Here is a 13,998-nt window from a genome sequence, read left to right on the forward strand (position 1 = left end):
TACGTCACAACACCACTGACAAATAAGGAATAATTGATCCGGAGTTTTTACACTGATTAAAAACAGGATTCTACACCTTGATTTACAATTTCGTTACAACTAGCTTTACCAGTCAATCACACTTAAAGGTTGTGCCTATGTTTACGATGAACACAAAAACAAATAAACCTAACCATAAAGTAGCAGACGTCAATATCTGTCGACCGTATTTTTTTTTTTAAATCAAACAAAACATCTAAGGTTTAAAAATAAAAGATTTGCAATCGGTTGCGACAGACTGCCCGTGGATGGCCTCTTGGGGAAGAAGAGCAGCAATGTATAATAAAGGATGTACGTAGCTTTTATCTCTGCACCTGAGTTTTATCTCTTCATGAATTTCAACAAAAAATTCATCATTTCTAAAAAATATTACTACAGTGAAATGGGCCCATATTTGTATGCAACAATCCCAAATTATTATTAACTTGCTCATTAAGCACCAAAGATGAACAACAACAAAAATGATAACAAAATGAAGAAGTTCCTCGCAGAGAAAAGATAACATAACAAAGAAATCCATCAGTAATGATTATCTCTAAATGTGAGCTGTACTTGAGAAAATAAAATGGCCGAGGAAATTAACGTTGTTTCAAAGCGAGCTGTTCTCTGCACCTGAGAAAATAGAAATGCCGAGAAAATTAAATTAGTCTTTCTTTCTTTTTCCCGTCCATGATCCTCTTGGGAGAGAGAGAGACTCATCTCTTCTGTCAGGAGATTTTTGCTGCACAACTTTTTCATCAGATATATTTCAGCCACAAATATCCCAGTCACTAAATTTCACCGTCGCTTCTTTTCAGCTTATATGAAACATGCAGTTAAATAATAATACATTAGAGAAAAATAATTGGAGGGAAACGTACACCTATACAATGCAGACACATAAAAGATATATATATATAATATACACACATATACATATACATAAATACATACATACATACACACACACACACACACACACATAATATTATATATATATATATATATATATATATATATATATATATATATATATATATATGAGAATGCAAGACTTATAAGGAACTAAAACATATTTTTTTCTCTTGCAACCTTGTTTGTTCCTCACTCTTCCGGTATCTTCAGACTATAACGGAGCACATGACGAACCTGAAACAATGGCCACTCAGGTGATTCAATTTGCACTAGGGATTACACACACACACACACACACACATATATATATATATATATATATATATATATATATATATATATATATATATATATTAAATATAACATCTTTTCACAAAGATCTAAATTCTTGGCGACGTGCTCCTCTATACAAATGTTCTCACGTACACACGCACACAAGCATAAATAAACAAACAAGCTAAATAAATATATATATATATATATATATATATATATATATATATATATATATATATATATATATATATATATGCACACACAGACATGCATAACTATTACAGATCTTTACAAGCCAGATCACTCATTCTAAAGAGAACCACATGGCGTCAAAACACGACGGCAATTTTTAAGTGTATGTAAACGTCTGCAAAAATAAAAGGAAAAGGTGCGAAATCAGGCCAAAAAGCGCAGACAAAGCCTTGGCCTTAAATCGTGACGTGAATCTTGTCAACATGCAGCGATGACAGAGAATGCATGGGTCTCCTTTCCCTCGCAGAATGGGATGAGCAACGCATAATTCATGTAAAGAGAGAGAGAGAGAGAGAGAGAGAGAGAGAGAGAGAGAGAGAGAGAGAGATGACCCTTGTTATGATTCTGAATGTACCCGATGGAACATTTTTTCTTTTTTACCGAGAATGAGAGGATTAATAAATATTTTATGTATTAAAAAAATATGCTAAATATTTCTGCCTAACAGAAACGAATGGGCGAGCGCACTCTCACATAGAAATACACAATACAACTGCGTCTGCGAGCGCGCATGCGTTCATACACTGCATGAAACCGCAATGCCGACAACCGGGTGACTTTTTGCGCGCAAATAAAAACGCCCAGTAAATATTATCATTGTGTATTTCAGTACTTTATTTCTCTGCCTTACTCTCTCCAAAGGGTCATGTCTCCCCTGGGGGTTAGATCATGATCTCACCCGAGGTAGAAAAAAATCGAATATTTTTTGGGCGTCGCAAACTGTCATCTCATAATGCGGATCTTATTAGAACGCAGCTAATACCCTAAAACAAGTGTTTCGAAGCGAACGCTAATGACAGTAAGCAAAGAGAGTGATTTTCACTTTGGGAGATAATCACGTCGCACGATCGCTGCCCGGACGGACGACGAAAACGATTCCTGCAACTGGCAGCGAATCGTACGAGTCACTGCAACATGACCTGCAACAAAGGAAACAAAAGGTTCGCTTTTCTCTCCAAGATAAATTCGGGCGAAGGAAAAGAATTCAGGATTGGGGCTTTCAGCCCTGCCGTTGGCGTCGCATCCTTTGACCTCTGAGGTGTCTCGGTCTGCTCCTCGCTGATGGAGACCATCGAAAGCAAATCAGCGTCAAACCGTCTCGGAATAGGCGCATAAACACATTACCTACGGCTTATAGTTCACGTCTTAATTTTTTTTTTCATTTTACACAATAGCTACTCTTATTCAACTAGGAGTGGTGTTACCAAATGGGCGATGAGACAAATGAGCAATGCTCTGTGCCCTTATTAAGCGAGATAAATTCCTTCCGTAGCACAAATAAATGCAGTTTATTACATACAGTTATACACTGAAGCTGCCATTTGGTATCTATGTTTTCGTACAAAACAAAGGATGTTCGCACCGTTATTTTTCACTTCCTTTTATCAAGAAGATCGTACACATTTCGTGACCTGTCGCCTACAAAGCAGAATTCCACAGGAATAAAGTGACCATCTGACATCTGAAGACACATCAAGTCGGCCACATGGGTCACGAATTAGTTCAAGGACCTCTGTCATTCAAGGTCTCGTCCATAAGTTAGAACTCACCCTCTCGAGTTCCTTTTAAGCTCACGATTTTCCCCAGTCTCTCTCTCTCTCTCTCTCTCTCTCTCTCTCTCTCTCTCTCTCTCTCTCTCTCTATCTCTCTCTTCTCTCTCTCTCTCTCCTCTCTATCTCCTTCTCTCTCTCCCCAGCCCTGGCGAAAGGAACGCAAAATAAATCTCTGCCGGAAGGGAATTCCATTAAAGATGCACAACAAGCTGGTTTCCTGACTACCATTTGTCATATGCTTACATTAAAGCTGGGGATATTATTTTCAAAAAATAAAAGTTTAACCCTCCTTTCATGACATTCATCCAAGTATATATCCAAGACGGAATCAATCGAGCAGACTTTGATAAATGAATATACTAAAGTAAATTCCTACGTACTGCCAGAGACAAAAGAGAAGTCAAGGCAGTCACATCCTCATTGAATGTAGCAACTGAAAGGTTTAACACGACCATACTAATCTAATGCCTGCAGACATGAGGCCATGAATTTCCACGCATGACAAAGAATTTTACGATATGCCATCAAAGCAGCCAGAGCGATAAAGGACGCAGGATGGAATTCAAATGTATCCTTTTGCTTCTCGCAGTCACTTAAAAAGTTACATTTCCACAGTGGTCTATCCAACGTGAAATATTCGGCAGATCTAACCAGGACAGTTTCTGTAATAAGGCATACGGTGGATGCATTCAGAATTCCCACTCAGAAAATATTTGCAAGCCTACGGTATATATATATGCTTGATATTACCATTTCGCCTGACATCATATAAACAGGTATAATGTGGTGACTAAGGCAGACGAGACTGTGATGAAATTAACTGATTTCGATATATTTTGTAAACATACTCTTAAGTTTATTCAATATGAGCAGTTTCCCTCTCCAACAGACACTGACAGATTTGGTTCTAACAAAAGAAAGTTAAAAGAAACAGGTGAAAAATGCGTCGAAGAAACTTCGGCCCAATCGAGTTTTCTGTACAGCGTATAATGGTGTATGAAATTCTCAGCCAAGGCCCATGAAACTCTTAGCAGCCGCCCGTGAAACTTTCAGCCACGGCCCAGTGATGGCTTGTGTTGTTGGTACCTATAGCGCTGTCTGACGCACGATCATGACTAACTTAAAACCGTAAAAAAAAAAAAAAAAAAAAAAAAGACAAAGTCTAGAGGACTGCAACTTGGTATGTTTGCTGACTGGAGGGTAGATGATCAACATATCGATTTGCAGCCCTCTAGCCTCATTAGTTTTTGAGATCTGAGGGCTGACAGAATAGAGTGCGGACGGAGAGACAAAGCCATCTCAATAGTTTCTTTTACAGAAAACTAAAACGACGAGAAAGCTTGAAGAAAGGCAGTATTTCAGGTGATTCCGGCGGTCACTCTTTGACAGGCTTACCGTCAAAGGAGTATGGATTGTTAGCCAATCAAAGAGCTACCGACATGAAGACCTTACCGACCTTTTTCAATGTTTACTTGTTTTCTTGTATGCCATCGCTCAAAGAATATTATCATTCTCGAGTTCCTTTGTTAACATTTGATACCAGTTAAAGCGGTTTTTAGTTGAGGTAAAGCAAAAGCTACTGTCTCATTATATATATAACAGATACATATATATACATATATACATATATATATATATATATATATATATATATATATATATTTATATATATAGTCTATGGGTATAGACGCTCATCAAACCGGCTACAGATCTAAATGCATATCCTGAGAACTGGAAAGATTTAAACATGTTTACAACCGTACCAGTGTATTCTGAGCAAAGTTAGCCAATGTTGTTGAGTCAAAACCGAGCTGTACAAGAGCACGGTATCCTCAAATGTCTCCGTAGCGTTATTGCAACAGGTGTCCAAAATATCGCCTGAATTCCTGGATAACGAACAACAGATCATTAGCAAAGATGGTAGAGCCATATGTTATGCAGCTCAAATTTTGGATAACTGCTACAATCAACCTTTGGAAGATTTTACAATGATAGCGACATAAAGAAAGAATTAATTGTGAACGCCCTTTGCCTGCCTTACTTCACAAGCTTTGATACCATCAAATCACTGTTAAAAACATTCAGTGTGAATTTCCTCTTTTCACTTACCACTGTTACAAAACAGGCTTATAAGGAATTACCCTTAACACAGCAGCATCACTACATATAAAATCCCTTGTGCGAAAAGTGATTCAATTCATTTGGGTCAAAACGACAGAGGAATTCATGTTCAGAACAAATCAGCAGATACATCCAGCTAGAACTGACAAAAGATGTCAAATCAGACAAGACTGATTGCCCCTGCAATAGTACATTAGTAAGAATCAATGATATTAATGTCAATTCAAGTCTGGGTTAATAAACCAGTGATTCCAATCTTCATATAATGTTCGAAGGAGATTTTTAAAATAAAACTAAGGATCATAACTAATTCTTGTAAATGTTTCTATGTTCTCCCTAATTAATCCAGTAACTGGGTTAGACCAGGACAGCTGTTCTTCATCTAAAGATGAAACTCATAAATGTAATACATTTGGTAATATATAATATATATAACACACACGCGCGCATATTTTACGACGTTGAAAAATGGAGTACAAAGTACCTCTTTTTGTTTTAAAGGAGATTTGAGTACCTAAAGTTCAAAACCTTCGAAAAGATCATCTGTTTTTAACTGGGATGAATATATTTACATACGAGGGTTCTTTATTCAGGAAGCAATTGCATACTATACTGTTTTGAACTACTCAAATCTCCTTTAAAACAAAAAGAGGTACTTTATACTTCATTTTTCAACGTCTTAAAAACGAAAAAGGCGGTTGGGGGGGGGGGGGAGTTGAACACGGATTTAGAAAGGATAAATAAGACGAACCCACAGTTAATGACTATGTTGACCTCTCCCTAAGAAAATCAACACCCGTGGTCACAGGAAACCGGTTCAATCTCTTTTATAATTACAGGTAAGTGTTTATGAGATACGAATTCCCAAACAAGAAATTTATGGCTCTTAAAAAATATTTACAGAGAAAAATTCACAACAAAATAATCCAAGAAAAGAAGAGAAATTGTGTGTGTGTGTGTGTGTGTGTGTTGTGTCTGTGTGTGTGTTCCAGAAATGCTTCCATGCGTCGTCTCAAATTAATTTTCTCACAAAGTCTTCATCAAAATCCCGATCTCGGTTTTTTTTTACAACTCTGGCATTGACCAGATATCTCAGTAGCTCTGCAAGATCCTCCACGTATGGGAGTAGTGTCGTCAGTGCACCTCACGTGGTGCACTGTAGACATTATTTAAATAAATGATGCTTGCAGCGTCCCTTCAGCCCAGCTGCTCCCCCTTTTTAGCCTTGTTTCTACCTCCGTTCCTTCTTTCTTTCTTCCACTTGCTCTCCAGCCTCTAACTTCTACTTTTGAGTGCAACCCTTAGATCCTTGTCGACCGGGAGCAAAATCTCATAGAGGCCTTATTTAAGGAGTTCGTTCAACCCACACTACAGAGAAGGTCTGATACTATAGGTAGTCAGTATGGACCCTCTAGATCACTGCTAGGTAGATAGTAGTCTCAAATTGTGGTGTCACTTATTCTCTACAGGCGAATTTATAAACCAATGTAAAATGACGCTAAATCGACATTTCAAGGATAGGGGAAATTTAGTTGGTCATATCTCGAGTTTCACACATGCCAGAGCGTTACTTAAGATATCAGAATGGAGGTTATAAAATGGTCTTTTACAATAACAACATTTTAAAAACTTTCACCTTTTTTATATGGATTAAGAAACATTTTTTTCTTATTAAAAACACCAGATGGCTACAGTCGAGGATCATTTTTTTCTTTTAAACATTGTTTTATTTACATCTTATCAGTTATATTTCATGATTTCTTTTTTTCAAACATTTTAATAATGCTTAGACTGAATAGTTAACAGAGAGATCTATTATTAGTAACTGTAACACACTATATTCACTGTCTTTACTGTATGACTCGAAGTCATTACACTGAGAATAATACCTTCTAATAATGTATACTACACCTGATCTTAAGGATCTTCCACCTTCAAATACATAGTTTATCATTTATGATCCATTAAGCACTGTAGCAGACACTGAAATAGTGAGGTCTTACTGCTTCTTACATCTGAATTGCCAACTAAAAGAAGAAGAAGAAGAAATAAAAACTAAATCAAATAACATCATCTAGGTAAAATACACCATAATGCAGAGAATGGCTAACTTTCAGCATGCATAACTGTTATTATTAAATCTAGCAGAATAATCCACAGATATATCAAGATAAACAGATGATGATACAATTTGAAGAGACGTTTAAAGAGAAATGAACACTCCTACTGCTGAACAAAAATTACAGCTAATTTCCATCATAATCCAATAGATCTGATTTTGGCACTCCTCGTTGCCCACGCACTGGCAGGCTTCAGTGCATCCTAAGTCATTTCGCTTGGCACAACAGTTTGCTCTACTATAAATTTTGCAACCACAATGGGTCAGCTCCAATAAAAATTTAGTTTTTATTTTCTTCTTCTTCTTCTTTTAGTTGGCAATTCATATTTAAGAAGCAGTAAAACCTCACTATTTCAATATCTGAAACAGTGCTTAATGGAACATAAATGATAAACTGTGTATTTGAGGGTGGAAGATCCTTAAGATCAGGTGTAGTACATTATTAGAAAGTTATTATTTTCAGTGTAATGACTTCGAGTCACGCAGTAAAGACAGTGAATATAGTGTGTTACAGTTACTAATAATAGACCTCTCTGTTAACTATTCAGTCCAAGCATTATTAAAATGTTTGAGAAAAAGAACTCATGAAAAGTAACTGACAAGATGTAAATAAAACAATGTTTAAAAGAAAAAAATGATCCTCGACTGTAGCCATCTGGTGTTTTTAATAAGAAAAAAATGTTTCTTAATCCATATAAAAAAGGTGAAAGTTTCTAAAGTGTTGCTATTGTAAAAGACCATTTTATAACCTTCATTCTGATATCTTAAGTAACCCTCTAGCATGTGTGAAACTCGAGATATGACCAACTAAATTTCCCCTATCCCTTGAAATGTCGATTTAGCGACATTTTACATTGGTTTATAAATTCGCCTGTAGAGAATAAGTGACACCACAATTTGAGACTGTTATCTACCTAGCAGTGATCTAGAGGGTCCATACTGACTATTTATGGTATCAGACCTTTCCTGATGTGTGGGTTGAACGAACTCATTTTCTACGAACTATATATATAAATGGGATAGTTTGGGTTTTCTACTTTGTTTTTATATTGCATTTCAATTTACGAAAGCAAGTTATGTTCTAATAAAATTGTACTCCTTTATATCTTATTTTCTTTTTTATATAGGACAAAATTTAATATAATTAAATTTCGTCTTATCTTTTCTTTGTATCCATATGATATAAATTTAAAATCTTAAAACTTACCTATAGTTTTTGAAAATGTTATGGTTGAGTAGTTAATTATATACGTATATATATATTATATATATATATATATATATATATATATATATATTTCTCGTTTAGAATTGTATCCTTTAATTAGTTATCTTGTACAATTCAATAAAAATATAACTTACCTTAGAAAAATGTCCATTTTTTCCACCGTTCCAATTACCCACCTGTAGTTAGTAAATAAAGGAAAATCCTCACATTTATTTTAAAAGGCAAGATAAAATATAAAATCCCACATGGTGAGAGAGGAGAGAGAGAGAGAGAGAGAGAGAGAGAGAGAGAGAGAGAGAGAGAGAGAGAGAGATTTATAACACCAAGAGACAAGGCATAGTTAAACATTTTTCTGAATATTTACTGCTATATTTAGATAAATCGCAATATCACTCGTGGAATATAGAAAATCAAGGAAAAACAAAGAGAGAGAGAGAGAGAGAGAGAGAGAGAGAGAGAGAGAGAGAGAGAGAGAGAGAGAGAGAGAGAGAGAGAGAGGAGAGTATATGAACTGGGTATGGCTTCAGATATGGATTCCAGTTTGAAGAAAATGTGGCCTTACCTGGCCTTGGCAGCAGCTGTTGTTGGGACGTTGTTGTCCAGATGTTTTTCGAAATACGGAGGAATAGTCATCTTGTTTGCTGTGGCTGCCTATTCGCTGGTGAGGTTTCTCCTGACTGCTGATGAAGCTGGAGAGCCCAAGGAAAAGGAACTGAACGAGAGAATTGCGGACTTGCGACCAGTGCCAGAGAGAACAGCGGGTGAACTTGGACAGGACAAGTCTTCAGCTGCAACAGAGGCTCGAGTACCATGAAGAGATTCAGATGGAGGAGGAAGGAAGAACGCACTCGTGTGATCCAGATCACTTAGGAGGTGTTGTAACAGCAGACCTGGCAAGACAGGGCCCACTCGCTCGAAGCTGAAATGTTGTTTCTGAAAAGGGAGAACGATCACGGGAAGAGGGAGAAACAGCAGCTGGAAGACAAGATCCTCAAAATGACAGAAGAAAATCAGCAGCTGAAGGACAACGCAAAGGAAATTGGGCAGAGAAACGGTGCCCTATGTGAGAGGATAAGGAATGTGATTGCACAGTTGGCAGAGGCAAACTGCCTGTTTGAGAGGCTCGAGAAACTCATACGACAGAAGGAGAAAGACCTGCAGTTAAAGACGGCAGAAGCGGCGGAGATGACGAGGCTCATCCAGGAACAAAAAGACGCGACTGAAAAGCGGGAATCCGACAGGAAAGACTCCGAGCTGATGTTCCAGCGCCTGCAGTTTGACATGGAAGACCTCTCGAAGTAAAAGTGAGGACTACAATGTGAAGTTCAGGCGGCAAAACTCAGGAGGAACGAGCTGACATGGCTTCTAGAGGAACAAAATCGTCGCTTGGAGTTGCCAGAGAGGAAGGCATATCCTGGGATGGGCAGGCGAGGTCTGCCATGTGTCCCAGGATGGGCGGACGACGGCCACCATGGGTCCCGGGACGGGCAGGCGAGGCCTGCCACATGTCCTGGGACTGGCAGGTGATGTCCGCTACAGGTCCTGGGATGGGCGGGCGAGGCCTGCCACGTGTCCCAGGACAGGCAAGCGAGGTCTGCCACGGGTCCTGGGATGGGTGGGTGAGGACTGCCACGTGTCCCGGGACAGGCAGGCGAGGCCCGCCATGTGTCCCGGGTCAGGTGGTGCAGCCCGCCACGGGTCCCATGATGGGTGGGCAAGGCTGCCACGTGTCCTGGGACGGGCAATGGGCCCACCATGTGTCCTGGGACGGGACGGGTGAGCCCCCTCACATGTCCCAGGATGGGCAGGTGAGGTCCACCACGGGTCCCAAGACGGGCAGGAAAGACCTGCTACGGGTCCCGGGACAGGGGGGCGAAGTCTGCCACGGGTCCCAGGATGGACGGGCGAGGTCCACCACGTATCCTGGGATGGGCAGGGGAGGTCTGCCACGTGTCCCAGGATGGGAGGGTGAGGTCCACCACAGGTCCTGGGATGGGCAGGCGAGGTCCACCATGGGTCCCGGACGGGCGAGAAAGGCCCGCTACAGGTCACGGGACAGGCGGGCAAGGACCACCACATGTCCCGGGACGGGTGGGTGAGGTCTGCCACGTGTCCCGGGCAGGGTAGCTGAGGCCCACTATGTGTCCCGGGACAGGCGGTGAGGCCCGCCACAGGCCCTGGGATGGGCGGGCAAGGGCCCCATTTGTGTCCCAGGACAGGCAGGCGACGTACGCCACGTGTTCTGGGACAGGCAGGCCAAGTGTTGCAGGAAAGGCAGGCGAGGTACGCCACGGGTCCTAGGACAGGTGGGTGAGGTCCGCCATAGGTCTCAGGAGGGGCGGGGGAGGGTCCCGGGATGGATGGGCAAGACCGCCACGTGTCCCGGGACACGCAGACGATGTCTGCCAAGGGTACCAGGACGGGCGAGCGAGGCCCGCCACATGTCCTGGGATAGACGGGCGAGGTCCACCACATATCCTGGGATGGGCAGGCGACGGCCACCACGGGTCCCAGGACGGGCGAGCGAGGCCTGCCACATGTCCTAGGACTGGCAGGTGATGTCTGCCACGGGTCCTGGGATGGGCGGGCGAGGCCTGCCACGTGTCCCAGGACAGGCAAGCGAGGTCTGCCACGGGTCCTAGGACAGGTGGGTGAGGTCTGCCATGTGTCCCGGGACAGGTAGGTGAGGGCCACCATGTGTCCTGGGTCGGGTGGTGCGGCCTGCCACAGGTCCCATGATGGGCGGGCAAGGCTGCCACGTGTCCTGGGATGGGCAAGGGGCCCAACATGTGTCCTGGGATGGGACGGTTGAGCCCCCCTCACATGTCACAGGACGGGCAGGTGAGGTCCACCACAGGTCCCAAGACTGGCAGGAAAGGCCTGCTACGGGTCCCGAGACATGGGGCGAAGTCCGCCACGGGTACCAGGATGGGCAGGCGAGGTCTGCCACATGTGCCAGGATGTGAGGGTGAGGTCCACCACGGGTCCCGGGATGGGCAGAGGTCCACCATGGGTCCTGGGACGGGTGATAAAGGCCCGCTACGGGTCCCGGGACAGGCGAAAGAGGACTGAAATGGGTCCCGGGGCGGGTGGGCGATGTCCGCCACGGGTCCCGGGACGGGCAGGAGAGGACCGCCATGTGTCCCGGGACAGGCAGGGAAGGCCCACTGCGGGTCCCGGGACATGTCCTGGGACTGGCAGGTGATGTCCGCCACGGGTCCTGGGATGGGCGGGCGAGGCCTGCCATGTGTCCTGGGACTGGCAGGAAAGGCCTGCTACGGGTCCTGGGACAGGGGGGCGATGTCCGCCACAGGTCCCAGGACGGGCGAGCGAGGCCCGCCACGTGTCCCGGGATGGACAGGCGAGGTCCACCATGTATCCTGGGATGGGCAGGCGAAGTCTGTCACCTGTCCCAGGATGGGTGGGCGAGGTCCATCAAGGGTCCTGGGATGGGCCACGTGTCCCAGGACTGGCAAGTGATGTCTGCCATGGGATCTTGGGATGGGCAGGCATGGGCCTGCCACGTGTCCCAGGACGGGCAGGTGATGTCTGCCATGGGATCTTGGGATGGGCAGGCATGGGCCTGCCACGTGTCCCAGGACTGGCAGGTGATGTCTGCCATGGGATCTTGGGATAGGCAGGCATGGGCCTGCCACGTGTCCCAGGACGGGCAGGCAAGGTCCGCCATGGGTCCCTGGATGGTTGGGCAAGGTCCGCCACGGTCCCGGGATGGGCGGGCAGAGCCCGTGACATGTCCCGGTACGGGAAGGTGAGGCCCGCCATGTGTCCCAAGATGGGTGGTGAGGCCCCCTACGGGTCCCGGGATGGGCGGGCAAGGCCGCCACGTGTCCTGGGATGGGCAAGGAGCCCACCATGTGTCCCGGGATGGGCGGGGTGAGGCCTCCTTCACATGTCCTGGGATGAGCAAGCGAGGTCCACCATAGGTCCCGGGAGGGGCGGGAAAGGCCCGCTATGGGTCCCAGGACAGGCGGGCAGGGTTCGCCACAGGCCCTGGGATGGGTGGGCGGGGGACCACCACGGGTCCTTGGACGAGCAGGCGGGGGCCAGCCACGGGACCCTAGACGGGCGGGCAGGGTACGGCACGGGTCCCGGAACAGGTGGGCGGGGCCCACCACGGTTCCCAGGATGGGCGGGAGAGGAATGCCATGGGTCCTGGGATGGGCAAGCAAGGCCCGCCACATGTCAGTGGTTGGAGGAAACCCTTCATTGCGTTTTTACTTTTGGCAGAATATCCAGTATCTGATATCGTTCACTTTAGTGCCTGCCTTCTTGACAGCTGTGTACAAGTTGCAAATGAACTTCTCACAAGTAGTCAGAACATTTCCAAGTATTTCTGGGGGCCCACCACGCTTTGAAAGTGCTTCTTGATAAGAAATGTTGCCAAGAAGTATTTTCAAGATGTTTTTCTTACTAATTCCAGCCAAGGAGTTTGTTGAGTCATACACAGTTACTGCATGGAACCCTAACAATGGTGAGCAATACTGTTCTCCAAGTTGTTGGGAAATGGAATGTATGCCCTCTCTCTCTCTCTCTCTCTCTCTCTATGGTCATCTCTCTCTCTCCAGGCTCCTCTCTCTCTCTCTACTTATAATCCTTGAGAATCCTGCCATCACCAGCCACCCACCCTCGAAACAGGATACTTTTCTCCCTATTTCCATCGCTGGTCGTCCACTTCTCATCCTTCCCTGGAGGGACGGCATTCGTAATCAATATACTAAAACCTTAAAAAAGCTGCACGGGCCCCATTGCAAAATAGGGCTTCGCACGCTTCTTTCTCCCTCATGTTTATGGCGCAAGTGTGATTTTATACACGAAAGCACACGCTTCGAATTCATTGTTAAGCATTTTTTTTTTAAATCTTACACTCATCCTCTTTTTTTTCCAATCTTACACTCATCCTCTTTTATTTTTTATCTTTTTATTCTGCAGTATACTTCATTCCTTATCGCTTTCTCTTTTGCATTCCATGCACACGTTAGGCGTACTTTACTATTGCCGTCGTAAAGAATTGACCCCATTTTTCTCCTTCAGTTGAAGATACGCTCGTTAGTTTAGATGCCGAACACAGTACATGCAGAATAATGTTCTATAATAACAAAAACTCTCGCATAAAAACAATTTTCAGCAAGCAAATATATTACCTAAATAAGAGTATATGTTGCGAAAAACAGTCTATGAAATCTTTAACATATAATATATATATTATATATATATATATAATATATATATATATATATATATATATATATATATATATATATATATATATATTATATATATATATATATATATATTAAGTGAGAAAGTGAGAAACCATGATATTAAGGTCTGACCGATTTTTTCGTATGATAAGAAATGATGATATATTCAATACATGGTAAGAATTATTTATCAAAAGATAACGTCAGATAGATGTTCAATATACTCGTACATGAATTTATACACAACGTTTTCCATCATATGTAAATATGTAAATATATACTATATTTATGTTA

At 43.1% G+C, this 13,998-nt stretch overlaps 1 protein-coding gene across 1 annotated transcript; it reads right to left on the bottom strand.

The window, feature by feature from the left end:
• Window positions 1–11,757: 11,757 nt before the first annotated feature.
• LOC135197422 (basic proline-rich protein-like) lies at window positions 11,758–12,684 on the bottom strand. Its single transcript, XM_064224493.1, has one exon. It carries the CDS (start codon window positions 12,682–12,684, stop codon window positions 11,758–11,760), a length of 927 nt encoding a protein of 308 aa, XP_064080563.1.
• Window positions 12,685–13,998: the final 1,314 nt, after the last annotated feature.

Source organism: Macrobrachium nipponense, chromosome 21 (genome assembly GCF_015104395.2).
Source record: "Macrobrachium nipponense isolate FS-2020 chromosome 21, ASM1510439v2, whole genome shotgun sequence".
Taxonomy (NCBI): domain Eukaryota; kingdom Metazoa; phylum Arthropoda; class Malacostraca; order Decapoda; family Palaemonidae; genus Macrobrachium; species Macrobrachium nipponense.